The sequence below is a fragment of the Monodelphis domestica genome, chromosome 1, assembly GCF_027887165.1.
Source record: "Monodelphis domestica isolate mMonDom1 chromosome 1, mMonDom1.pri, whole genome shotgun sequence".
NCBI lineage: Eukaryota > Metazoa > Chordata > Mammalia > Didelphimorphia > Didelphidae > Monodelphis > Monodelphis domestica.
In genome coordinates, this window is record NC_077227.1 from 114,067,259 (window position 1) to 114,092,658 (window position 25,400).

General features: G+C 54.0%; 2 protein-coding genes, 1 long non-coding RNA gene and 1 other non-coding gene across 24 annotated transcripts; 2 read left to right on the forward strand and 2 right to left on the reverse strand.

Annotated features, from left to right (window-relative positions):
• Window positions 1-28: 28 nt before the first annotated feature.
• FBXL15 (F-box and leucine rich repeat protein 15) lies at window positions 29-2,393 on the reverse strand. 2 transcript variants are annotated; one of them, XM_001369256.4, is made up of 4 exons: window positions 2,203-2,346; window positions 1,750-1,903; window positions 1,011-1,516; window positions 29-452 (listed from the first exon to the last, which is right to left on the reverse strand). In XM_001369256.4, exons 1-4 carry the CDS (start codon window positions 2,241-2,243, stop codon window positions 263-265), a joined length of 891 nt encoding a protein of 296 aa, XP_001369293.1. In that variant the 5' UTR covers window positions 2,244-2,346; the 3' UTR covers window positions 29-262. The 2 variants fall into 2 exon arrangements, with proteins under 2 accessions (XP_001369293.1, XP_056660705.1); XM_056804727.1 differs by having other exon boundaries at window positions 29-1,516; window positions 1,750-1,936; window positions 2,203-2,393.
• A 3,583-nt stretch (window positions 2,394-5,976) lies between these two features.
• Window positions 5,977-25,358, forward strand: PSD (pleckstrin and Sec7 domain containing). Of its 20 annotated transcripts, none has more exons than XM_007479103.3 (19): window positions 5,977-6,074; window positions 6,397-6,585; window positions 7,505-7,552; window positions 8,171-8,933; window positions 9,158-9,260; window positions 10,325-10,679; window positions 11,243-11,686; window positions 12,894-13,088; window positions 13,449-13,529; window positions 13,823-13,935; window positions 14,329-14,387; window positions 14,499-14,588; window positions 18,064-18,107; window positions 23,028-23,218; window positions 23,393-23,463; window positions 23,631-23,788; window positions 23,932-24,076; window positions 24,163-24,312; window positions 24,480-25,358. In XM_007479103.3, exons 4-19 carry the CDS (start codon window positions 8,268-8,270, stop codon window positions 24,711-24,713), a joined length of 3,099 nt encoding a protein of 1,032 aa, XP_007479165.2. In that variant the 5' UTR covers window positions 5,977-6,074; window positions 6,397-6,585; window positions 7,505-7,552; window positions 8,171-8,267; the 3' UTR covers window positions 24,714-25,358. The 20 variants fall into 20 exon arrangements, with proteins under 20 accessions (XP_007479165.2, XP_007479166.2, XP_056660790.1 ...); XM_007479104.2 differs by having other exon boundaries at window positions 6,456-6,585; XM_056804812.1 differs by having other exon boundaries at window positions 5,986-6,585.
• On the reverse strand, window positions 9,611-14,505 carry LOC130455477 (uncharacterized). Its single transcript, XR_008913457.1, has 2 exons — window positions 13,483-14,505; window positions 9,611-9,920 (listed from the first exon to the last, which is right to left on the reverse strand). It is a non-coding gene; the product is annotated as an uncharacterized LOC130455477 (long non-coding RNA).
• On the forward strand, window positions 16,442-16,503 carry MIR7346 (microRNA mir-7346). Its single transcript, NR_127569.1, has one exon. It is a non-coding gene; the product is annotated as a microRNA mir-7346 (primary transcript).
• Window positions 25,359-25,400: the final 42 nt, after the last annotated feature.

Sequence of the window (25,400 nt, forward strand, 5' to 3'; positions counted from 1 at the left end):
CATACACACACACAGCAGGAGAGTTGGGCCAGGTTCAAGAAGTCTTTTATTTTTGTCTTTCCCCAGAGAGCTGCCTACCCTCCTCCCAGCCTCAATCTAGCGCTCTCTCTTCCCCCCCCCCCCCCAAAGCTGGTGAGACTGTCCAGGCTCCAGTTCCATTTGAGGGCAAGGACAAAGGTGGAGCCCCCAGCCAGGGTGTTCCCAGACCCACAGTCCAGCTGTGTTCACTAAAACCCTCAATCTTCCACCTTCCACTGATTGGTCAGATTTGCAGATTAACAAAGGGAGCAAAGCCCACAACATCCTGTAACAGGACAAGGGCACGCTGCAGGGGGGGTTCCACATCGATGTCCACACCGCGTTTCCTCAGAACACTCAGACTGGACTCGGCCACATCATGACAGTGACGTACCCGAAGTGAGCGCAGCCGTGGGCAATACTCTGCCAGGGTCCTGGGGGGCAGGTGAAGAGGGTCTGTGAGGGTCAGGAGAGAGGTCCACTCTCCTAACATTACAGGTTATTTAGCCCAGAGTTTAATAGTCATCAAGTCCAGCCCCCATGTTTTACAGATGAATGAACCCAGAGGGGGACAGTGATTAAGGTTAAAGTGAATCAGTGGTCACTGAATGCTAGAGAGCCCTCAAAGAACAGCAGAACTGTTCCTGAACTGGAAGATGGAGGGCTTGGGTTCTACTTCTAGCTCCTTGATAATTGTATAACCTTGGTCAAGCCATATACCTCCAAGTACTAATTTTTTCATATGAATGTGCAGAGAAGCGACTTGGAATTCTAGAATCTCAGATCTAGAGGAGCTCAGAGGTGAGAGTACGACTCTAGATCCAACACCTGCTTCTTGCTAGGACGAGTGCCCTCTAGAATCTCCTCCACTTGCTTCAACATTCACTGACAAGATCACTGGTAGGGGGTAACTTGTGCCATTTTGGTATAGGTCTAATTGTTAATAAAACTCCCTATTCTGCCCACCTAACCCCAGTCCCTGGGCCCAGCACCTGATGGCATCACTCCGGACTCGGAGACAGCCGGTGAGATCTAGGTGTTCGAGCTGGGGGCAGCATCGGGCCAGCTCTTGCACAGTAGCGTCCCCCACATTCGCGTTGACGGCCAGCGAGAGGGATCGGAGCTGGGCCCCGCGACGCTGGGCCAGGTAGGACACGGCTGTGTCCCGGAGCTGTCGGCATGCCGTGAGGTCCAGGGCCTCTAGACACGGGCAGCGATCAGCGAGGCCCCGCAGGGCCAGGCCATCCACCCAGTCGCAGTGGGCGAGAGAGAGGCAGCGCAGTTGCGCGCAGCTCAAGGACAGCGTCACTAGGGCCCGGCGGCTGAGCCGCCCGCAGCCCGCCAGCCCCACGCGCCGCAGCCCCGGGTTCCGGCTCAGCACAGGCTCCAGGTCCTCATCGGACAGCCAATCACGGCACGACTCCAGGCACAGCTCTTGGAGCCCCTCAGAGTCACGCAGCAGCCGGCTCAGGGCTGCCCTCGGAACCTGGGGGCCCACCTGGGGAGGTGCCCACGAGGTTGGACACCTGGCCCCCACCGCCAGCCCACCCACCTCCTCACCCCGCCCCTCTTCAACACCCCACCTAGGGTTTGACTGCGGGAGGGGTCTTCTTCGGAGGATCAAAGCCCATCACTTAACCTGGGGCAGGCTCCCGCCTCTGCCCAGAGGCCCCGCCCCTCCAGATCCCACCCGAGGCCCCGCCCCCAAGCCGCAGGGAGGGGCGGAGTCACCTGTGCCGAATCGAAGCTGCGCAGGCGCGCCAGGTGCAGTTGCACTAGCGCCAGGAAGGCTTTGCTGACTCGCTGCAGGTGGAGCAGTTGCCGCAGGGGGATGCGGCTGAGGATGTGCGGGAGCAAGACATCCTCCCAAGGCAGGTCCAGGAGCCTGGGACGGGGGCAGGCGGTGTCCGTGTCCTGGCTACCCCCGCCCCACGCAGTCCCTCAGATTTGGCTGGGGCCCTCGAATCCCCACCCTACGCATGACCCATGGATTTCCCTCTATCTCTCCTCCCCATGTTTCCAGGAGTGTCCCTCGGTGGTCCCCTGCAAATTCTTATGGTTCGGGGACGTCGGACAATCTCTCACTGGGGAACCTTCCCTGTCATCCCTCTACCCCTTATCCAGCCTGACCCGGTGTGCCGGAAGAGGGATTCCCTTTTCCTGGGCCCCTCCTGCCCTCGGTACCTGACGGCCCCTGGCTCTTGCTCCCCCCCGGACGGCTCCATCTGTAGCCCTGATGTCTCTGCCAGTCTTTGTTGCGCCTGCGCAAATTCTCCTCCAGCGGCTATGATGGCTAAAGCTCTGCCTAGCTGAGCCGCCAGCCTTACTTAATCGATCGCCGGCTCCCAGAGCGTCCTTTACTTAAAGTCTCCGGGTCGAACCCTGAGTCCGAGACGGAGAGGGCCGGGTTTGAAGTCTTTAAGAAGAGATAACAAGTTCCTGTGTGGTTCCTGAGCTTGACGGGTGCGAGACTGCACGTCCCACGGAAAGCTGCTTTAAAGAGATTCAGGCTGGAACGATTTTTGGATCCAGGAGCCTATTTAAAAACCTTATTTTTGTGGAACTAGCCGCACAGCACTTAGAGGAGCTGGGCCCTAGTCTCTCTGCCCCAAGTCCTGGCAGGGATAATTGGTGAATGCATCGTGTGCACTCTTCATCTCCTTGCAGTTTGCCACCTAGTTCTGCCCTACCTAGCTAACTGACCCTGAGCAAGTTATTTCCTCTCCTAGAACTTCAGTTTTCCAGCCTATAGAATAATCTCTGAGTGAAGTGTGTTAAATAATCAATAAGGCCCTTTGCAGCTCCAAAATTCTATTATGTGAATTAGTAGTGGGTGTTTAAGTCAGGCCGGAATATAAGGCTAGCAAGTGGTAGAGTACTCCTCTCCTCCCCTTAACCGCTCCAATTCTTGTCCCTGTGTAGGAGGTAGCAAGCCAAGTAGGACATGTCTTATACTGAAACAGACTATGACTTTCCCTGTATACACTCCCCAAGGAAAATGTTGAAACTCTTCTTTCCCTTTCCAAAGCCTCCATATCACACAATTTCTGAGTTGGAAATGTCTACTGGTCAAATAATCTCTAAGAAAATAAAGGATTAGAGATTATATGCTATATATGTAGTGTCCCCCAATTAAAGTGTAACTTTTAAGTTAGGGGCTATTGCTTTTGTATTTGTATTCCTAGCACAGAATACAATGCCCGGAAATAGTAGTGACTTAATAAATACTTTTCATTCATTTGGAGTGACTCAAGATCATGAAGCAAATTTGTATCATAGCTAAAATGAGAACTAGGATGTCATTGTAGAGGCAGTTTCAGAATTTTAAGTCTTGCCCTTTTCCTCTGTATCCCTCCCCTTTTCCTTACTTCTTGAAGCCCTTGACTCCCCCTCTCTGATTCTTCCCTCTTTCCTGCCCTGCCTTCCAAATGATTTTCTCTCAGACAGCCCATCTCTGATACACCACCCTTCCCTTCCTATCTCCCCTCTTCCCTACTCCCCCTCTCTCCCTTCTTTTCCTGCCCAACCCTTGTTTCTCAGACTCCCTGGCTCCACCTGCTCCCTCTCCTCTCCCTGCTCTTTGTCTTTGATATTGCCTTTCCCCTTTTAATTTCTAAACAAGAACAGCCAGCTGTCTTTTACCCTCTATTACATATGTAAAATGTATGTAAACTGACTGTGGCAGTTACTCAGTGCTTAGATTATGGGAGATGACTCCAAGAAGCCCACAAGTTACTAAATAAACCTACTCTTCCTACAATTCTGGAGTGAGAGTGCTTCCTCTACTATAACATCATGACTCTTAGAATCTTTCTGTTACTCCACATTACCTCTCTTCCCTGTATCTCCATTAGTGGAGCAACTGAACACATTGCAGGGCACAATTAGGCCAGGTCAAATGCTCTTGTATTTATTGGCCTCCTCCAAAACATGGCAGTCATATTGTAGCAACTCTTTGTTTGTCCTTAAACATTACTGTGAGGTGAAAACATTTCATAAAAGTGCCCATGTTGAGTGATTCAGTGGAAAGAACCAAGACGGCGGCTCTCCTGATCCTGAGCCCTAAGTTTCTTTCCTCACTTTCTCAAGGGGATGTTCCAGTCTACCACATTGCTTTTTACTATATCATCTTACTTTTGGATAACAATGTTGGGAGGAATGAAGCATCCAATCACAGCTCTTTCCACTACCACTCTTCAGGATATCTCTGGTGACTATGCTGAAAAACTTGTGGAATGAGCAGGAGAAAAACGTTATTTTGTCCTCTGTCTCTTCTGACTCCTCCCAGGGATGGAGGGCAACCTGGTCCTATTGTGTCTCAGATTGGGAGGGTGGTAAGGATGGAAAAAACTGCAGCAAATTCAGTTGGGAGCTGAGTGAAGCCTGCAGGTCAGTATTCCTCCTAACTAATTCCATCCTTTTATAATCTGATCACTTGGGAGCCTTTACTCAAACAAATATGACAACCTAGGGCTGGTTTGGGGTCTGTAGAACCTTCCTAACTAGAATGCAGTGCAGAAATTGATAGTGGGGAAGGAACAACATTTTGGCATTAGAGTATAGGGCCTTGAAAATCACCAAATTCTTGAGTCATTAAAATTCTGTGTGTTATAATGGAAAAAATCATGAGATGATCCAAGTTTGAGATCCAGCTGGGCTACATTCTTATGAATTTCATTGGTTTAATCACAACCTATCTGAGCACTGATCCTCATTAGAACAGCATAGAGAATATTTGTGCCACAGAATTTGCAAAGCTATTATAAAGAAAATATACTGAAAATGCTAAATAATAATCATGTTAATATTTTGTGGAAATTCCTGAGCATTTCCTGGGCTTTGGGAGGACATCATTCCCTCCCTCCCCTCATGAGCTTCCCAAGGGCTAAGACCCCATCTCCTCCTCCATTTTATTTCACATTACTTCCCCCACCCCCTTTAGGCATTCAGGTTTCAGTCCAGTTAGTCAATCTTCCATCTCTAATCTCCTAGCTTTTATGCAGACCACCTGGTTTACCTGGAATATATTCCCTCTTTACCTTTGCTTTTTAGAATCCTTAGCTTCCTTCAAGAATCAACATCAGGTTGCAGCTCCTTGGGGAAGTTTTTTCTCTTTCCCCTGGCTGTTCATGCTCTCCCCCTCCTCAAAATTATATTGTATTAATGCCTGTGTTCTAATCATTGGCAGTCAAGTGGAAGAAGTTTGTGCTGGGCGATGGGAACAGATTTTTGTGTGAAACTAAGTTTTACCCTATCGTTCTGAAAGTTTTATGGAAATATAATGTAACCAAACAAAATAACGAATCATGATTTAGAACTGAAAACAATTATATTATATTTATCACTTTAAATATGATATTCCCACCTCTCCAGTTAAATGTAAATTTCTTAAGGAGCATGACTGTTTTTCATTTTGTCTTTCTATTCTGAGTGCCTTCCACATAGCAAGCACTTAGTAAATGTCTGTAGAAAAATAAAATAAATGCATTCCCTCTTCAGGGTCTAGCTAAAAATAAATATATGTGGACTGAAAATGTATTTTCAGATCTGTGGTCTCATTAGATATTTGCAACCCTACAATGAGATATGCTAGACAGGAGCTGTTGCCATCATCTTGCAGATGAAACTTTGGGCCATATCAGGAAGATAATTTGGCTAGGCTCATCCGTTCTGCAGCCGGGGAACCAGATCCCAGGTGTCTCATTTTCCAGTTTGGGCTGCAGGGTGCCTGGCACCTAGTAGGTGCTTAATAAATGGCTGTTGTTGTCTTGGCTTTGAGATCGGATTCCTGCAGCAGGGCAGAGGGAATTCACCATGAGGAGAGGTGAAACCTCAGGAAGAATACGAGGGGTCTGGAAAACAGGGACTGCAGGAAGGTAGGAGGTTGGCACTAGGATGGCGTCTTTCACGTGGCCCCGCCCCCCCGCGCAATCCCCCCCTCCTCCCCGCCCCCCCTTTGTTCGGGGCAGCCAAGGCGCCTGCGCAGTGAGGCCCCCGCCGGGCGCTGTCCCCTTCAGCACCACGCGGAACCCGCGCAGCCCCCTCCCCTTCCCGCGGTGAGCCCCGAGCGCCCCCCCGCGTAGCACCCCCTGCCCAAACTCACCCCTTGGGTTCCCCCTACTACCCACTGCTCTGTGTTCTTGCAGCCCCTTTCCTTCCCCGCCGCGTTACTATGGCAACCCTGGGCCGCCCGTCCCGAAAATAGACCCCGCCCCTGAACGGCCAAGGTCACCCCCCCTCGGGGTACCCCATCCTGCCCCCTGCCTCCAAGCTTCAGGCCCCGCATCTTCGGTCCGCCCTGACCCTTCAGACTCCTCCTGGGGCCTCTGGGAAGTTCCTCCTGCAGTCTAGTCTCAGCCCCTCCTTCTGTGCCCTCAGGGGCTCAGGTGTGGGGAGCGTCCAGTATTCTCTGGTGATCCGGGACTCTGGGGTTCCAGGCTCAGTTCTACAGTGTGGGGAGGGGGTTATCCCAGCCTCAGTTTTCCCTCCATTCCCGGAGGGAATACACCTCCTGCTCATTGGAAAAGTGGCCTCAGGGAGCAAGTCCAGGGTGCACACATGTGCTGTGTAAGTAGGACATGTCTGTGGTGTGTAGCTGGCCCAGTGTAGTGTGTAAAAGCATCTTGTGCAGCATGCGGTCCTATGTGTGGCTTCTAGCAAGAACGCCGAGGCGTGTGACGGGGCATGCATCGAATTGTAATGAGACCCGCATGGGATGTGTTGTGTGTGACAAGGCACATGTGTGATGTGTGACAGGGCTGGGTAGTGTGCAGCCAAGCCCCTGCAACCAGACAGCGGCTGACAGTGAGCCCATGTGGCATGCAATGGAAACCGGTGGCATAGAGCAGTGCATGGATGACTGCAACGTGACATGCATGCATGACATCCATGCAGCCTGGCTCCTGGGGGCATGCTGCTGTGAGACCATGTGTGACACGGAATAGGACATGTGTGGGGTATGTGGGCTGGGACACTACTGTGCGGCGATCAGGTCCACATGACCCCCCCCCCCCCAGGAAGGCGGGCAGGGGCACAGCGGGAACCCCCTAGAGCCTGGGAGCCCCCCTGTGTGGAGGGGGTGGGGCTCCATCTCCTCCTCCTGGGGCCTGGGAGGGTGTGTGAGTGTGAGTGTGTGTGTGGGGAAGGGGGATTAGCTGAGCCGGAGGCTGAGCTGGGAGAAGGAGGGGAGGGAGGCGGGACCAGCCTGAGGTGGAGGGAGATGCTGGAGCAGCTCGGGCTGTAGCAGGAAGCCTCATCCCGCTCTGGTTTTAGAGCTTGGCCTGCAGCAGCGGTGAGTGTGTCGTGTTGTATGTTTGGGGCATGTGCGTGGCTGGGTGGTGGCCTCCCCTCAGAGGAGGGAAAGATGAGAAGGGGGGAGGGGGAGGGAATAGGACCAGGTCAAAGCAGGAGCCCCCCAGCCCCCAACTCACCAGTTAGGACACTCTAGGTCCCCCCTGACCTTTGCCCCATTCTCTGGGCCATCTAGATGCCTGGACCAGAATCAGGGGCTCAGCCTAGTCTTGTCTGTGTGAAGGTACATTCAACCCACAGCTATTCAAGGGGCTGGGGAGGTGGGAAACAGCGGTGGCTGAGGCGTGTGGGTGCTAATCAATGTGTGTGCTTTTTCATTCAGACCCCTCTTACCCTCACCACCCAAGTTCTTATCCTGCCTGTCCTTGGGTAACCTCCTCCCGTTCCCACCCCCACTCCCATTGCTACGGCTCCCCCTCAGCAAGATCCAGGAGGGGGCTCAGCTCAGGGAGCCTGGGCCCTGGATTACACCCATCTCCCCTTCCTAGACCTTCCCAGTCCCCCCTACCCCAAAGAGTTGTTCCTGGTTGCCATGGGGACACCTAGAGCTCAGGCCCACATGCCTCCTGAAATAGCTCCCCCCCCCATCCTACCTCCCCATCCAGAGCAGTTGTATATGGAGGGGGGGGGGGTTGCATGGGGCAGAAGCTAGCCTGGAGCACAGATCTCCTTGGGTTTCTCCCAGGCTTCCAGAGCTGTTTGGAAGGGGAGGGTCCCCATCTTACTTGTAGGGGAGGTTGAAGGGAGTGATTCAAAGGGGTGTTCCTCAGCCAGAAAGACTTATTGAGGGTCTTCTCTCTTAGGGACCTCCTTCCAATTCACCTTGTCTTCTCCCTTCTAGGCCTGTTTGAGGAGCATGCCTTCCCCTAACCCCTCTGCTGACCTCACCCTCTTGGCCTCCCCTGCCTGACCAGTTCAATCCCTGGCCTCTCCCCAGCATGGCCCAGGGAGCCATGCGCTTCTGCTCTGAGGGAGACTGTGCCATCTCCCCCCCGCGATGCCCTCGAAGATGGCTTCCAGGAGGCCCTATGCCCGAGAGCCCCCCAGGGGGAGGGAGGGCTCAGCTGGGCATGTATGGCAGTATGGGCTCCCTAGTTCGACGAGTGGTAGGGCCGGGCGGTGGGAGCAGGGAGCTAGGGCGGGTGACAGCACCCTGTACACCACTGAGGTGTACACCTGCTCCCCAGAGCCCCCCCTCACCTGCTGGGCCACCACAAAGCTCTGTGGTCATATTCCGCTTTGTGGAAAAGGCCAATGTGAGGACAGTGAATGGGGGCCTCAGTAGAAGCCTGGACCTTGGGTCTCCCTCTCCCAGCACCTCATCCCCACCCCAACGACTTGCCCTGACCCTAGCCCCTAGTTCTGGCTCTAATTCTGGCTTGGGACGGAAGCTCCGGCTGGAGGCTTCCACCTCAGACCCACTCCCTGCTGGAGGAAATTCAGCTCTCCTAACTGCCCGATGCTGCCCCCTGCCTGGGTCCCCAGCCCAGCCATCCACAGGTGGAGATAGTCTCTATTCCTCCCTCCCAAATGGGCTGGGTGGGCCTTCAGAGGACCTGACCACTCTACTCCGAGGACCCTCAGGCATTAACTGCCAGAACCAGGTATGTGACTCCTGCTCCTTTGCAATCCCCACCCCACCAAGAGTGCCAAACTGTGCTGTAAATCTGGGCTTACCCTCAACGTATTTGAATCCCCCTGAATCTCTCCTTTTCTTTCTGAATCTCTCTATGAGTTTGTCTCTGTATATTTGATTATCTTTGTCACCACCTTTTGCTCTGTGTCTCTTCCTCTGGGTATGTGTCGGTCTCTCCCCTCTTTGTCTCAGGGGGATTGCTGCTCCTCTCCCCGGGAAGTGTCTGCTCATGCCCAGCGGATTGCCCGGGCCAAGTGGGAATTCTTCTTTGGCTCCCTGGATCCCCCCAGCTCAGGTACTCAAGAGGGTTGGGCTAGAACAGAAGGGAAGTCAGGGAGTACACTATCTCATCCAACTTCATTTTACAGCTGAGAAAACTGAGAAGTCCAAATAACTTGCCTAAAGTCACCATTTTAAAAGATGGCAGAGAGGCAGCTAGGTGCACAGTGGATAGGGTGTCAGACCCTGAGTCAGAAGAACCTGGTTTCAAATCTGACTCTAGAATCTTCCTATTTGTGTGACCCTGGGCAAGCCACTCACTCCCCATTACCTAGCCCTTACCTCTCTTCTGTCTTAGAACTGATGTTGAGGCAAAAGATAAGGACTTAAAAATAATGAAAGAAAAGAAAGGATGTGGAGCCAGCATCTCTCAAACCTAGGTCATAAGCATTTATTAACCACCTACTATGTTGCTGAAATCATCGCTCTAGAGCTAGAATGAAAATCAGAGACCATTTAGTCTTTACCCTCATATGGTTGAAGAAACTGAGGGATTTGTCTAAGGTCCCACAGGTAGTCAGCCTTCTGAGCCACTGTTGTTTCTGCTGTACCATACTGCCTCTAGGGCACAGGGGGCACAGGAGGGGAGACTGTTCTTATCTCTCCAACCTGAGCAAGTTGATCCCTCTTCAATCTTCATTCTTCTCATGTAAAATGTTCCGGCTGAACTCAGCACCTGGAGGACAGGCAATGGTATAAAGGAGGTTCCATGGCCCTGCCTGAAGACTGGCAGGAATACCCCCTGCCTCCTTTGCCCAAGCCTGCCCAGTTTAAGGCTGAAGAAGTTAAGTGTGAAGATCATAAGACTCAGAGAAGGGAAGGCTGGTTCTGTTTAGGTCTCACAACACTCAACCTAGGGATGCTGAGCAGGACTTGCTGCAGGGGGATGGAACCCAGACAATGAAAAAAAATGACCCCAAACTACAGAACTTCTGGCCCAAGATGGTGGAAGTATCAGGAAGTTGACACCAGCAATCTAAGGGATAGACAAAAGAATGGAGGAGCTGTCCTGCCTGGAGAGCCTAGGATAGCTGGTACAACTTCCCTTATTCCCCCTTTCTTCCTCAATCTATGTTTCAGGTTCCCAGGCTCGGGATCAGGATCAGGAGTGGGAGCAGGCATCAGTGAGAGTCCCCAGGGAGGAGCTGGGCCATAGCTCAGAGGTGACCACAGGACGGGTGACTAAGTATTCAGAAACCGACCTGGACACAGTGCCCCTTCGGTGCTACCGGGAGACGGACATCGATGAGGTTCTGGCTGAGCGAGAGGAGGCTGACTCTGCTATTGAGAGCCAACCCAGCTCAGAGCCCCTGGGTACAGCCAGGGCCCCCCAGCCCACCCCTCGGCCAGGCCCCAGCCTGGACAGTGCCAGTGAGGAGGAAGAAGCTGAGGAGGAGGTGGACGACGAGGTGTTCGAGGCCTCCGAAGGGGCCCAGTGAGCAGGCCAGGGTTGGGGACCAATGGCAGAGGACCGGGGCTGGGGAGTGGGGTGGGGTGGACTTCAGGGAGAATGCAGTGGAGACAGTCCAGTTGTAGAAGAAGGTCAGAGGAGGCAGGACTAGTGACTGAGGGAGCTGGGAGAAAACCTTGGGAAAGAGACTAGCACATGGAGATGGGGGACCCCCTTCTCCCTGGCCCCAGGGTCCTTTCTGAAGCCTCATCTCCTTTCCTAAGATGGTGACAAAAATAGAATGGAGAGGGGAGGGGAGAGGATCATGGAGAGTGAGATTAGCAGGGAAGGGAGGAGAGGAGGGGGGAGGGGAATGAATATGAACTGGGCAGGGTGAGACTAGACTGGAAGATCTGATTTGAGAGAGAGAGATTTTTTAGGGGATAATATGGCCCGTGTCTGTGTAACCTGGGGGTAATTTAAGGGATTCAGTGGGAGAGAAACTGGTCATTGTTGTTTTTTGGATTGAGGAGGGAACAAGGGCCAGAGCCCCAGGCCATTGAGCCAGCTCTGACTCCTCATTCTCCCTGGATTCATTTATTGCATAGGCCAGTGGCCATGAGTCCCTGTGGGCCCCTCAAGTCCCCAGTGCCCTTCCTGCCAGGCTCCAGCCCATCTGCAGATGGTCCAGACTCCTTCAGCTGCATCTTTGAAGCCATCCTAGAGTCACACAGGGCCAAAGGCACATCTTACACCAGCCTGGCCTCCCTGGAGGCTCTCGCCTCACCAGTCCCAACCCAGAGTCCCTTTTTCACTTTTGAACTGCCCCCCAATCATCTGGTCACCCAGCTTGATTCCCAGATGCCAGCCCCATTAGCTCCACTGGAACCTGATTCAGGGACCAGCTCAGCTGCTGATGGGCCCTGGACAGAACGTGAGGAAGAGGAGGAGGAGGAGGCTAAAAGAGGGGCCAGTTCAACTAAGGACAGGGCTCCACCTAGCCCTTGTCACTCTGAAGACAGCTTTGGTTTAGGGCCTCTGCCTGTGGGCAGGTGAGTGATCACATTGACCCTCAATCCCTGCCTTTGCCTTAAATACCCCTGAGAAACCACTGGGGGCAGGGAGTGGAGTAATAGAGGAATGATGAATGAGGAAGGCAGAAAGGAGGCATGGGGAGCTTCAGAAAGATGGGCTGTTCAGTTTGTCCCTCCTCACTTTGGGATGCAGTATGTTTTAGGAGTGGGAGTTAAAAACACATTCATCCCACCCCTGTCTAACTTTCCCCTGCCCTCCTTAGTCTGCATGGAATCAACAAAACCCATCACTATGCCTGGTCCCAGGGAGGATGGAGACCATGCCTGGAGAAAGATATAGCCATCTAGATGTGTGTGTGTGTGTGTGTGTGTGTGTGTGTGTGTGTGTGTGTGTGTGTGTGTGTGTGTGTGTTCTTCAGGAAGCTCCTATTCCCTAGAAAATCCTCCTCTGACCAGGATGAAACTGGCACTAAAAGCCCTTCCATCTGCATAGCACTTACTATCAGAAGTCTTTCTTCATGGCTAGGCTAATTTCTGTTTGCCTAGGAGGGACATGTGCAAATCTTTGGTGGGATGGGGCTTCCACATATCTTTCTCCCCTTCTCCAAGTGCTTAGTGAGACCCTCTTTTGGCAGGGAGGTGGGAAGGGAGGGAGGGAGGTTGCTCTTTGCTGAAAAAGACTTCTGCCCCGCCCCCAGCTACCCTTGAAGCATAGTTTCCATGGCAACAGGAGGGGGTGGCCTGGGAGACAAAGTTGCTTAGCAACCAGGAGTTCCCAGCTTCTGTCTCTGGGGCCAGGTGGCCCAGGGTGGTGGGATGGATGGGAGGAAGGAGGAGGCAGAAGGGAAGGCTAGGAGAGCACCATTTTTCCAAATCCTTTAACCCTAGAACTAGAGATGGGTAGATAAGATCAAGAACCTAGAAAAGCCTCCTCCCTACTGGCCTGCTTCCACCAACCTACCCCAGCCCCAAGACTCCTGAGAGGTTAGAAGATGGAGCCAAATCTTCTACTACAGCAACAGAGCTATGAGGTTGATGTGAGAAAGAACTTCCAGGGAAGAGCTGGGACATTGAAGGCCAATGAAGAAAATAGACAGCCCCTTCCTGCCCCCCCCATTTGTCTGGAGTAGAGGCAGTGGAATGGCCAGGATGATTTTTGGAGGACTCCGGGAGACAGGGTTCCTCCCTACTCACCCCAGTCTGAGCCCCATACCATCCCCTGCAGTGATCCCCCCCTGGGCCAGCTGGTGTCGGATTCTGACTCGGAACTGGACAGCACAGAGCAGCTGGCCCTGGGTAGCACTGACACCCTGTCCAACGGGCAGAAGGCTGACCTGGAAGCTGCCCAGAGGCTAGCCAAGCGGCTCTACAACCTGGATGGCTTTAAGAAGGCTGATGTGGCCCGGCATCTGGGGAAGAAGTATGGAGATGAGGAGGGAGGGCCCAGCCCTGAGAATGTCCTGGCCCTGAGAGTGTCCTAGACTTGAGGGTGTCATGGCCCCTGAAGGTGCCTTGGCTCCTGAGGGTGTCCCCTTACCTTCCCTAGCCCCTGATCCCTGCCTGAAGACTGTCTTGGCCCCAGAGTTGTTCCCAGACACAATCTCTCCTTGGTTGACCAGGAACCAATCCAACTGATTCAACTGGGCACTTGGGAAGTCCATCTGGGTGTGGGGCAGCACAGGTGGCTCTGAAATTCCTCAGGGCCACTTTCTTCTCCCTATGTTTTCCCTATTGTGTCCCTAATCCCCAGAATAACCTCCACTTTGCCTTCCCCCCCCAGCAATGACTTCAGTAAACTGGTAGCTGGAGAGTACCTCAAATTCTTTGTCTTCACTGGAATGAATCTGGACCAGGCACTCAGGTGGGTTCCTTCCTTTTTTCAAAGCATCTGCTGGATCCAGGAGAGGATACTCTCCCTAATACATATATCTTGTGCCAGCTGGACCCAGCCCCAATAATAAGCCAGACAAAACCAGACTATGAACAGGGTTTAAGTGCCCAGGCCTCAGCTCTACATTACACTCTGTCTCTTCCTCCCCAGGGTCTTCCTGTGCCAAGCAGGGTAGCATGGGGGCTCAGGTATGAGTTGGAAACCATGATGAGGTTCCATGCTGGTGGCAATGTTCATATCCCCCTGGTACTCTTTCACCCTAGGGTATTTCTGAAGGAGCTGGCTCTGATGGGGGAAACCCAGGAGCGAGAGCGGGTCCTGGCTCATTTCTCCCAGCGCTACCATCAATGTAACCCTGGGGCCCTGTCCTCTGAGGGTGAGGGGACTGGGAAGCTTGGGGGTGGGGGTGGGGAGTGGACTCTGTTCACAGGCACAAACCCAGAGACTACTCAGAAGGGCACGGTCACTTAGGTACCCAAGCAAGCTTAGGTGTCAATGGGCACATAAGTAGAAATGTGAACTTGGGTGCATACATGCTGAAATGTATGTGTGCCTGTAAGTATTCACATATCTGGAGGGGTGCATAACTGCGGTGGAATGGACATGGGGGCTTCCCTGCACATTGTGTTATCTGATGCCCTAGTCATTGGGCAGCCAGGGTTCTCCTCCTCAATGCACACTTTGTGGCCAGAGCCTGAGGGGGTGGAGTGGAGATGGGAGTGGAGGAGACAGGCAGGGAGATATGCTGACTAGCTCCCCCCCACCCCAGATGGAGCCCACACTCTAACCTGTGCTCTCATGCTGTTGAACACGGATCTTCATGGCCACGTGAGTGGAGAGGGTTGGGAGGTTCAGTAGCTGCCTGGGGCAGGGGGAAGAGGACGGGCTGATTTCACCACAGGCTCATGAACTTCTCTGTGTCTCCCATCTATCTCTTAGAACATTGGGAAACGAATGACATGTGGGGACTTCATTGGGAACCTAGAGGGCCTCAACCAGGGGGGTGACTTCCCCAGGGAGTTGCTCAAGGTAGGGGCAGAGTTGGGCTACCATCTGGATAGGAAACTGGGACCACATTTTGTGGGAGGAGGCCAGACCACATCTGGGGAGGGATCTGGCTCCCATCTGAGACCAGCCTGAAGACTAACCATAGCCTCTCCTGACCCCCACCCCCACCCAGAGGAGGCAGTTTGTGCTCTTGTGACTCAGACCCAGAGCTCCTCCTCCTCCCTGCTAGTCACGCAAATGCTAACTCCTCCTCCTGAGAGTCTGTCTGTTCAAGGTTCAGGCTACCCTGCAGTGTCTGTGTGAAGCTTTCTGGGAGTCATTAGTAGAGGGTGGGGAGCATCTTGCCAGAGAGGCAGCCCACCCCAACTAGGTGCTCTCATATATACTGGCCCACACACTGCCCCCACTTCCGGGGGCCCTGGATCCATTCATTGTATCCCTGGGGGATGATGGGAGGTGGGGGTAAGGGGGAGTATCTTCCACTTTGGCAGAACAAAAGGAAATGGAAACAGAAGGATGGGGATTAAATGTGAGGAAGCCAAGAGACCTTGCCCAGGTTTCCTGACTTTCCACCTAGTGTTTTCCCCCCACTATGCACAGGTTCACAGGCATATAAACGTAGGCCATTCAGGCCAGGGCAGAATAGGGGAGGAGCAGCGAAGGATTCCTTTGAATAGAGGCTTTTAGGAGAATGAAGTAGCTGTCCTCCCTCCCCCAGCCGCAGGACTTTCCTTTGTACCTTTGGCCTTGGGTTGAGAGGCCGAGTAGGAGCCCAAGGAGGACAGCCTCCAAGCCCTGGGGTGGGGTGGCCGGGAAGGCATCCTCAGACCTGAAGCTCAGATCCTGAACCCTAGAGTCAAACACTTGTGGCCTGACTCACCTCCTCCCCTCTCACCCGGACACAAATGCACACCTGCCCCGGGGGCCTGATTGTGAGAGTGTGTGAACAGGGGGTGTGTCTGTGAGTCGAGCCGCTCAGTCTTTCAGCTGTTGGGAGGTGTGAGTTGGGCGTACCCGGCGTTGTTTCTGGTCTGGGGTTGGGTATGACTGGGTTCTTGCCAGTCTACCTCTTCTTCGGAGGGATTATTTTGGTCATTCATCTCCCCTTTCCCCGCCCCATCCTGTCTCCAGCTATGGAGAGAGTTTAGAATATGATGGGGTGGGAAAGTCTGACATTCAAGTTAGAACAAGGGTGCTGGTTAATATTTGCTCTCCTTCCCATCTCCTAGTGTGATCCTCAGAAAGTCCCCTCACCCGGCCTTTCTCCATCTTCCTCCCCCAGCCCTATCGGGGGAGGAGCCCCCGCCCAGTTCCCCTTTCCCACCCTCAGACCCTACCCAAATCCCAGTTCTTCCGCTGCCCTCTCTTCTCCCCCCATATTGCTTCTTTCTCCTCTCACAACCTTCACCCCCTCACCCCCTTTAGCACTCCCTTGCTCCCTGCCTGGGACTCTCCTCCCCTCTCCTTCTCCCCCTCCTCCTTCCATCCCCCCCTCCCTCTGCTCTCCCCCTCCCCGCCGCCTCCCTCTCCGTTTGCTGCAGAGCTGAGAGCACCAGCGCCGCCGCCGCCACCGCCGCCGCCGCCACCGCCGTGGTCCATCCCTCTCTTGGTCTCTCACCAATCCTTCCGCGGGTCTCCCGCTGTCTCTTCCGCTCCTTGGGGTCCGCTTCGGGGCCAGAAGGGGCTGGGGGCGTGCCGGAGTGGGGGAGGTAGGGTACTGAACCTCTGCGGCCCCGGCCCTAGTCCGGGTCCCTGCGCCGTGCATACGGTGGGGGCTGGAGGAGGGCTGGGGGCGCAGGGACAGGGGATGGCGGCGGAGACGGCGGCAGAGACAGCAGGGACCTGGGGGCGCTGAGGGCCGGGGCCGGGCTGGCCGGGGCGCAGCATGATCGGCGTGAACAGCATTCACAGCAGCGCCGGGCGGCTGCGCTCCCGCTCGCTCTGCTCCGTGCGCTACGGGCGCAATTACCGCGGAGGCGAGACCTTCTGCTATGGCTGGCCCCAGCGCTCGCGCAGCCTCAAGCCTGTGCTCTACACGGACCTGGTGGTCAGCCGCCTGCAGAGCCGCAAGAAGAAGAAGACGGTAAGGGCGGGTGGGGAGCTGGGGTGGCCCCCTCATCTCGTACTGCTGGACACCGCTGGGCCGGCCGCCGCTACGGCTGAACTGGATCGACGCGCCCCCGCAGGGACTGAGGGACAGACCAAGCGGCAGCCAGGCAGGCTGACTTTGAGAAGGGAGAGGAGGCGGCTGGGGACGGCTCAGGGCCCTCCACCCCCTCCCAAACGCGGGGACAAGGGAGGGGACCAGGAGGATGAATGGGGGTGGGGGCCGGGGTAACCGAGAGGACGGATGTTTGTGACTGTGCCTGGGACTGGGGCCCAATTATGTCCGGAGCTGGGGCTTGGCTGGCACATTGTTTTGGTGAGGGAGGGAGCGGCTGAGGGAGCTGTGTTGTATGGCGGATTGTTGTGATGAGGGTGTTAGGTTTACCTGGGAGGGTGGCTGCGGGGGTGCCAAGTTGTGAGTAAGTATCTAAGCCGGGTTTCAGGGCTGGGCGTAAGGACTGGCTGTTGCGCATACGAGGGAGGGTCGTGTGTGCCTGAGCGTGCGTGTGTGTGATGTGGATGAAGGTCGGGCGCCCTCCCGCCCCAGTGCAAGTACGGGAGACGTTTGGGTTTGTTCACCAGACGGCGGAGCACACGGGGAGCTCCCAGCCCCCAGCCAGCACAATCCTGGTCCACTTGCACCCATATCTCCCACCTGCACACAACTCACATGGCCACACAGCATCACACACATCATTCACATGCTCACATTACAAACCACCATGCCCCCACAAGGCAAAATGACAGAAGAAACACCCCCACAGTCGCACCAAGACAGGCAAGGCAGGCACACGCTCATGCAGAGACACCCCCACAGCCAAACACATACTCACAGCCTCCATTAATGAGTGCAGGGGTCCCAGCTCCAGAAGCTTCTTCTTTCCTTCCCTAAACCCACACCGCTGGCTGGGCATGATGGAAACTGGAGAAAGGAGACTCCCTCCTCACCTCCCCAGCCACCCACTGTCCTGGCCCTTCCCCCAGGGAAAGGTCTGCCCAATTTAGCAAACGTTGATTAAGCAGCCACCGAGTTCAGAGGCAATCTCAGGCTGGTGTGTTTGGAGATTCTCTCCTCCCCACCCCCTGACATTGGAAGCTAAGGGGAGGAGGGCCTGGGATGCTGGTCTGGAGTTCCTCCCAGGATGTCATCCCCTGACTGAGCCTCTCTTCAATTTCTGTATCAGTTAATGGAAGTGCCAGGATCAGGAAAAGACAGAGCTAGTCTATCTCTCCACCGTCACCCCCCAGTTAGCTTTGAGGAGGTCTGGGGCACTGAAGGGGAAGGGGTGGGGATGAGGATCTCTTTTTACACCAGAGAGTGTAGGCACTGCAGTTGGTAGCTTTGTGCCGGTTCCTGCCTCTGAACCATGTCTCTTTGACTCCTCCCCAGGCTCTGTACAGTTCCATCAAGAATGAGAAGCTTCAGTGGGCCATGTGAGTTACTGGAGAGATGGGGCTGGGGGAGGCCTGAACTGGGTAGTTGGGTGATGGGCCCCTGGGACACTGTCTTTGCCTCTTGGGCTCCTCTTTTCCTTCTTTGGTGCTAATCAGGCCAGACTCTGCCTCCCATCTCCAGTCTGTTATGACAGCATCAGTAGAAGTTGCATGAAAGAAGGAGTGGGATAGGTTCCCCAGCCAAAAATGGGAGGTCTTAAGGGAGACTAGAGGGAAAAGTTGGGGTCATGCAAAAGGATTAGAGGGCAGGCAGGAACCCACAAGAGGTGCTGAGATGGGTTTAAGGAGCAGGGACAGTGAATTTAGTGTGTCTTCCTTTCCCTCTCCCATATGTAGAAGCTCTTCCTCTATCTTGGGAGGAAGGTCTGTATTACTGGGGAAGGAGATATGATCTCCAACATTAGAAGGAACTGGATTTGTTCAGTTCTCTCAGCTGGTCAACTCATTAGTCTTTTTTGTTTTAAACCCTTACCTTTCTTAGAATCAATACTGTATATTGGTTCCAAGGCAGTAGAGCAATAAGAACTAGGAAATGGGGGGGGTGGGTTAAGTGACTTGCCCAAGATCACACAGCTAGGACGTATCTGAGGTCAGATTTGAACTCAGGACTAGGCCTGGCTCTCAATTCACTGAGCCACTCAGTTACTCCCAACCCACTAGTCCACCATTGTTGAACCTTCAAGCCACCTGTGAGCCCCCACCCCTTCCCACATTACCCCAGAGAAGGAAGGGAGGAAGTGCTCACTTTGGGTTGCTGGGAAGAGGGTTGGAGCATGCAAAAAATGTCCTCAGGAGCAGTGGAGAGGGGGAAAGGAGCAGCCCCCTCCAGCTCATCAGATCAAGTGTGCCATGTCTTCGACAACATTGCTCTAGTCTTTACTGATACCCAGCTCAGTGTTACAATGGGGATTCATCCTCTTGAAGGAGGTATGCTCTCCTGCAGTTCAGCTGGGAAAGCAAGACACATGGGCTCCCTCAGTTTCCTTCTTCCACATCTCAAAACTCCAGCCTCAGAGGAAATAGGATTCCTTCTTCCTGTGCAGGTTAACCATTCCACCTATGCCCTTGCTCCCTCATTCCTCTTGGGCTTTTGCTGCATTACACAGCCTCTTTTAGAATCCCTGATTCTTAGCTGGATGTATGTCAGAGGTCAAGGCCACCTAATCCAGGCTCTGCTCTCACAGGAATTCCCCCTAAACATCCCCAACAAAGCAGTAATCCAGCTCTCTTCGCTTGAAGTCCTCTGGGGGGGTGAGGGGGAGGGGAAGCCATTTCCTCTGGAGGCAACCCATTCCACTTTTGAACAGTTCTAGTCAATCGAAAATGAGGCTGCCTGCCTCCCTGCACTTCCAGTACCTATTACTCCTTTATCTTCAGTCCCATCAAGGAATAAGCTTTTCAGGGGCAGGGACTGTTTTGTTGTTGTGTTCATATTCCCATGGACTAGCACAGACCCTGGAACATAGTAGGTGCTTAATAAATCTTTAGTGAATGAATGAATCTTTTCTGCTTTCCTTCCTTGCCTTCTGCCTACAACATGTTTAGGTCTCCCCTATTCTAAAACAAAACTAAACAATTCCCCTGATACTACTACACTCTCAGATTGTTGTCCCTCCCCCTTCTTTTGCTGTCAAATTTCTGAAAGGAGTGGTCTATATTTTCTGATCTCACTTCCTCTCCACTCAGCTCTTTAACACTGCAATTTGCCCTCCATTTCCACTATTCAGCTGAAAGTGCCTCTTCCTACCCCCATATTGCCTAATCCAAAGAGCTCTTCTCTATTTTCTTCTTCCTTGACCTTTTAAAAATGCCACCAATACTACTGACCATCCCATTTTTTCCCAGTTCCTTCTCCTTTGTCTTTGAGGGTTCCATATAGCCTGCTTCTCTTCTTGCCTTTCTGACCATTCCTTTATCACCTTCATTGGCCCTTTTCTTCCTTCTCCAAGATTCCAAGACTGTCCTTAGTCGGCTCCTCTCCTTCCCCTGGTGATCTCCTGTATTCTCCTGGCTTCAATCAGTTAACTCCCAAATATACATCTCTAGTCCCAGCCTCCTCCTCAGCTCCAGCCATGCATTTCTAACTGCTAGTTGCTGGGGATTCCAGTGATGAAAGAAAATAGAATTTCTGCTTTCAAGGAGTTTGTAGTCAAAGAGAGGGCAATGTGTGGAGGTTTCCCAGAAGTAGCTAAAATTCAGAATATCCAAAGCCAAACTCAACAATTTCCACCCAAAAAAAGTAGCTCCTTCTTCTGATTTGACTTCCTTATTTCTTTTAATGCCACCTCTCTTCTCTCAGTCACTGAAGCTGAAAACCTCATTTATCTTAGACTCCTCCTTCTTCCTAGATAGACATCTTATCTAAACAGGCATCAATCTCTTGAACCTGGTCCCTCTTTTAATTTCTGCTGCCCTCACAGACTGATAATTCACCGATCTCTCACTTAGAATTATTATAACCACTTCCTAACTGGTCTCTCAGACTCTCCTCCTGCAGGTCAGCTCACAAATCCCTTTCAGAGTAATTGTCCTAAAACATATCTCTGTCTGGTCCTGTGCTCACATTCCTGTATTCAAAAAACCTTCAATGATTCCCCATTGTCCCAAAGGATAAAGACTAGAATACTTAGCCTGACATTCAAAGCTCTCCCTAATCTACCTTTCCAATTTTATCTCCCACTACTTCTCCCACCTCTACTATGGTTTAATCATCTCCCAATACAATCCATGCTTTCCAAACTGTGCATTTGTGCTCATGGTCTGGAATGCCATCCCTCCCATCTCTAGTTGCTTAAAAAAATTCTACCATCCTTCAAGTTCCTCCTAAAGTGACACCTCATCCATGAAGTCATCCATGATTCTGTCCAGATGGAAGCAATCTCTCTTCTTTTATTGAAAAATTTTATTTTTATTATCATGCAGAACCCACTGGTCATTGTTATAAGAGCACACTCATACAAAACCAAAACTCCATTTGGTTTTATTTATTTATTTTTAGTTAATTAAATAATTTTGAATATTTTTCCATGGTTACATGCCCATTTGGTTTTAAAAGATTGCTTTATTACTAAAATGAATCCTATGGAAATATAGGTATCAAGTGATAATACCTGTATGACCCAGTGGAATTGCTTGTCAGCTCTGGGAGGGGAAAGGGAAGAGGGGAGGGAAATAAAATGAATCATGTAAACATGGAAAATATTTTAAAATAGAACTAAATTTTTTAAAAACTGAAACCCCAAAATATAATTGTAAATATACTGATGTGAAAGATAGTATGCTTTCATCCAAATGTATCTGACTGCATTCAACTCCAACAGTCCTTTCTCTAGAGGTGGATGGCATTCCCTGTCCAAAGACCTTCAGGGTTGTTCCAAATCATTGCATCGCTGAGAGTAACCAAGTTTTCGGAGATAATTATCATCCAGTATTGCTGCTACTGTGGACAATGTTCTCCTGGTTCTGCTTATTTTGCTCCGCATCAGTTCATGCAGGTCTTTCCAGCTTTTTCTGAAATCATCCTGCTCATCTTTTCTTATAGGCAATCTCTTTCTTCTGATTGCTTCAAGTCTTACATTCTGATTTGTTTGATATTAGTATCTCCCCTAGCCTGAGCACAAAGGTAATACACGGTAAACATGTGTTGAGGGAAGGAATGACCGTGAAACTGGTAAAGAGTAAAAGTGAGTGTGCTCAGGTGTGTGGGAAAGTCTGTGCCCAAGAGCCCAGAGGAACAGTGACCACGAATCTTCCCGGTCATCCCAGAGAGGCGTTTTGAAGTTTGTTGGAGAAGGGCTAAACTTCAGAGAGAACTGAGGGATGGTGGAAACAGAGCCCCCCCCCCCCCAAAGGACGAATCTTGTACTAATGGGGCCAAGAAATAGTGATGGGACCAGGTGCCCTGAGGACATACTCTCATCTACAGGGGCCAGAGACTGCTACTCCCTTTCCTTCTTGCTGCCTACCATGTCCCTTGCTGGCTGCCCTGGCCCCAGAAGTTGCCAGACAGGAGCTGATGTCTTCCTCCTTCCTATTGCCTAAGGAGGAGGAGGAAAGCCTGTCTAGAATCCTCAAGTGTTCTCGTGTTATCATTGGTTGACAGAGCTGGAGTTTTAATCCTTTTAATTGGCAGTAATGCTCACTGTCAATTTCGCCAGTCAGCCAGAGGGGAGGATGCAAAGATGCTGGCCTTGTCCATCTCCTTCCAGTCCCTGCATCATCCAAAAGAGGTCCCTGGGAGGAGGGAGGGTGCCTAGTGTCTGGAAATGCTGAATCCTTAGAGGATGTGACTGACTGCTCAGACTGTTGCTTAGGGTTGCCCTTACCAACTTGGAAGAAATTTGTGAGGGAATGAGTCGGGGAAATTTGTGAGGGGATGTCGGAGAATTCACCACTGTTCCCCAGTTCCTCAGTATGGTTGCCAGGGAGATAATAATTGGCATGGGGGCTGTCCCCTGGAAAGGTACGCAGGTCAGCTCGGAGAGGGCTTTAAATGCCAGAAAAGTTGGGACTTGCTGTCATAAGCAGTAGGGAGGCATTGAAGATTATTGAGCAGAAGAATAACATGATGAAAACTGTTATGAGATGACTCAAAACAATTTGTGCAGGATGGTTCAGAGAGGGGAAGACTGGAAGTAGGGAGACCAATTAGGCTCTTGCAATAACCAAGCCACTGATTTAGTGGAGACCTATTTCCCGAGCGCATTCTCGATGTGGAAGGCCTAGTTCTACGCGCGGTGAGGCTTTCAGGGTGCTAGTTTGAGGGGAGCTCATCCCCCGCCTCAGTCCTTGATTTAAGGGGAACGCCGGGAAGGAGGAGGAGATGGGAGCTGGAGCTGGGAGGGTAGCAGGGAGGCTGGAGGGGCCCGGGCACCCCACACTGAGCCGGCTGTCCCGCAGTGATGAAGAGGAACTCCGCCGCTCCCTGTCTGAACTGGCCGACCCAAACCCCAAGGTCATCAAGAGGGTCAGTGGCGGCAGTGGCGGCGGCTCCAGCCCTTTCCTAGACTTGTCCCCAGAGCCTGGTGCTGCCATTTACAAACACGGCCCCCTGGTGCGCAAGGTGCACGCGGACCCCGACTGCAGGAAGAGTACGTGAAGGGGGCGGAGCCCAGGAGGGAGGGGAGGATGCTGGGGCGAGGGTGGGGCTCCTTGTCTGGACTTCAGCGGGCGGAGCTGTAAGAGGGGGCACCGGGATGGGTTGGGAGTGTCCCTCTCCTCCCGTGGCCATCTCTGTGAACGTGTCCCTCCTGGCTCTCCCCCAGCACCCCGGGGGAAGCGCGGCTGGAAGGCTTTCCATGGCATTCTGAAGGGGATGATCCTCTACCTGCAGAAGGTGCCAGGGAATGGGGGGATGGGGCAAGGGCTGGGCCAGGGTCGGGGTTCCTCGGGGCATCCCTGGTCCCCGGAGCGAGAAGGCGAGATGCCCGGGGACGGCTCTGAGGGCCCCTGGAGGAGGCCTGAGCCGCGTCTGTGCCTGGGCATGGCCGTGTGCGTTGGCAGGAGGAGTACCAGCCGGGCACGGCTCTGGCGGAGGAGGAGCTGAAGAACGCCATCAGCATCCACCACGCCCTGGCCACCCGGGCCAGCGACTACAGCAAGCGGCCCCACGTGTTCTACCTGCGCACGGCCGACTGGCGGGTGTTCCTCTTCCAGGCACAGTGAGTCCCGGCCCGGCCCTCGCCGCCCCCAGCTAGAGTCCCCGCCAGGCCCCCAACCTTCCCCGGGAGTCAGGGTGGCCCGCTCTGAAGGAGGTGGCGAGGGGGGTCTCCGACTGGGCCTCAGAGGCCTGTCCTCCCCCCAGGAGCCTGGAGCAGATGCAGTCCTGGATCACCCGCATCAACGTGGTGGCGGCCATGTTCTCGGCACCCCCCTTCCCGGCGGCCATCAGCTCTCAGAAGAAGTTCAGTCGCCCTCTGCTGCCCAGCTCGGCCACCCGCCTCTCCCAGGTAAGGCCCCCTCCTCCCCAGGGAGCCCAAGGCCTGGGCCGCCGGGGACTCAGGCCCGGGACCAGGCTCCTTCCTCTCCCCGGCAGGAGGAGCAGGTGAGGACCCACGAAGCCAAACTCAGGGCCATGGCGTCCGAGCTTCGGGAGCACAAGGCCAGCCAGCAGCAGCCGGACAGGAAGGGCAAGAGCAAGGAGGCCGAGGAGCAGCGGCAGAAGGAAGCCTATTTGGAATTTGAGGTGCGGAGACAGCCGGCCCAGTGTTGGTCCCAGGGTCTCCCCGCCCCCTTCCCAAGCTCGGCAGGCCTAGGTCTCCCCCGTGGCCGGCCCTAGCTCGGGGCCCCAGATTCATCCCGGGCCGGGGGAGCCGAGGGCCGCCTCTCACCCACCTGTCGCCCATCTCTCAGAAATCTCGCTATGGCACCTACGCCGCACTGCTCCGGGCCAAGCTGAAGGCAGGCAGCGAGGAGCTGGAGGCCGTGGAGGCCGCGCTCTGCCAGGCCGTGCCGGGGGGCGTCGAGGACGGGCTCCCCGCATCCTGCTCCAGCCCCACTCTGCAGCCCCAGCCGCCTCCACACAGCAGGCCGCACCGCTCGGGCCCCGAACCCCGGGCGGGGGGCAGCACACGGCAGAAACCCTGACCCGTGGGGAGGGGCCAGGAGGGAGGGGACAGCGACCACCCGCCGGCCACCTGCATGACCTCTGACCTGCCCCAGCCAGGGCCTGACTGCGCCGGACGCGGGGCCCCGAAGGCACCGTGGACACTGCCCAATCGAAGCCCCAGGGGCTGGGGCCACCCACCAGACTCCCCATTTTGTGATACCATTTTGCACTTTTTCTTATTCAATGGGGGGAGGGTTGAGGGAGGGACCTTTCAATGACATTTTGGGGGGGAGGGCCCACGCTGGGGGGCCCCACTTTCCTGCTTTCTATTTGGGCCCCCGGCCCCCTCCCCCAGACACCAGCAATCCCCCGTCTTGGGCCTCGTCCGGGGGACGATGGGCATCCCCAGGGGTTCCGGAGGTCCTCAGCTGGAGGCCGAGCTGGTTCTCTCTCTCTCTCTCTCCCACAAGGGCTTTCTCTTATCCCGGAGCTGGAGTGGGGTGAGGTGACGCGGGGCCCCCAGAGTGCGGTTTCTGGCAGGGCCTCTACTCCCCCTGTACATAGACCTGTGGCAGGGGTCCTGGAGGAGGAGGAGACCCCCAGCCCCCCTCGGGGCCCTCTGGCCCTCCCAAGCCCACCTTCTGTACAGCCCCTGACGCAATTAAACCTGCTCTGGAGCCCCAGACACTGCCTGACTCTCTCCTGTGTCCAGATGGTAGTGCCCG

Bases quoted from the DNA above. Each gene is read 5' to 3' on its own strand.
- FBXL15 (XM_001369256.4), bottom strand. From the start codon at position 2,243: ATGGAGCCGTCCGGGGGGGAGCAAGAGCCAGGGGCCGTCAG. The intron at 1,517-1,749 runs GTGACTCCGCCC...GCACCTCCCCAG, and splicing joins GCAGCTTCGATTCGGCACAG to GTGGGCCCCCAGGTTCCGAG. The intron at 453-1,010 runs GTGCTGGGCCCA...CCTGCCCCCCAG, and splicing joins GTCCGGAGTGATGCCATCAG to GACCCTGGCAGAGTATTGCC.
- PSD (XM_007479103.3), top strand. From the start codon at position 8,268: ATGGCCCAGGGAGCCATGCGCTTCTGCTCTGAGGGAGACTGTGCCATC. The intron at 10,680-11,242 runs GTGAGCAGGCCA...TTTATTGCATAG, and splicing joins GAGGCCTCCGAAGGGGCCCA to GCCAGTGGCCATGAGTCCCT. The intron at 23,464-23,630 runs GTGCCAGGGAAT...GTGCGTTGGCAG, and splicing joins TGATCCTCTACCTGCAGAAG to GAGGAGTACCAGCCGGGCAC.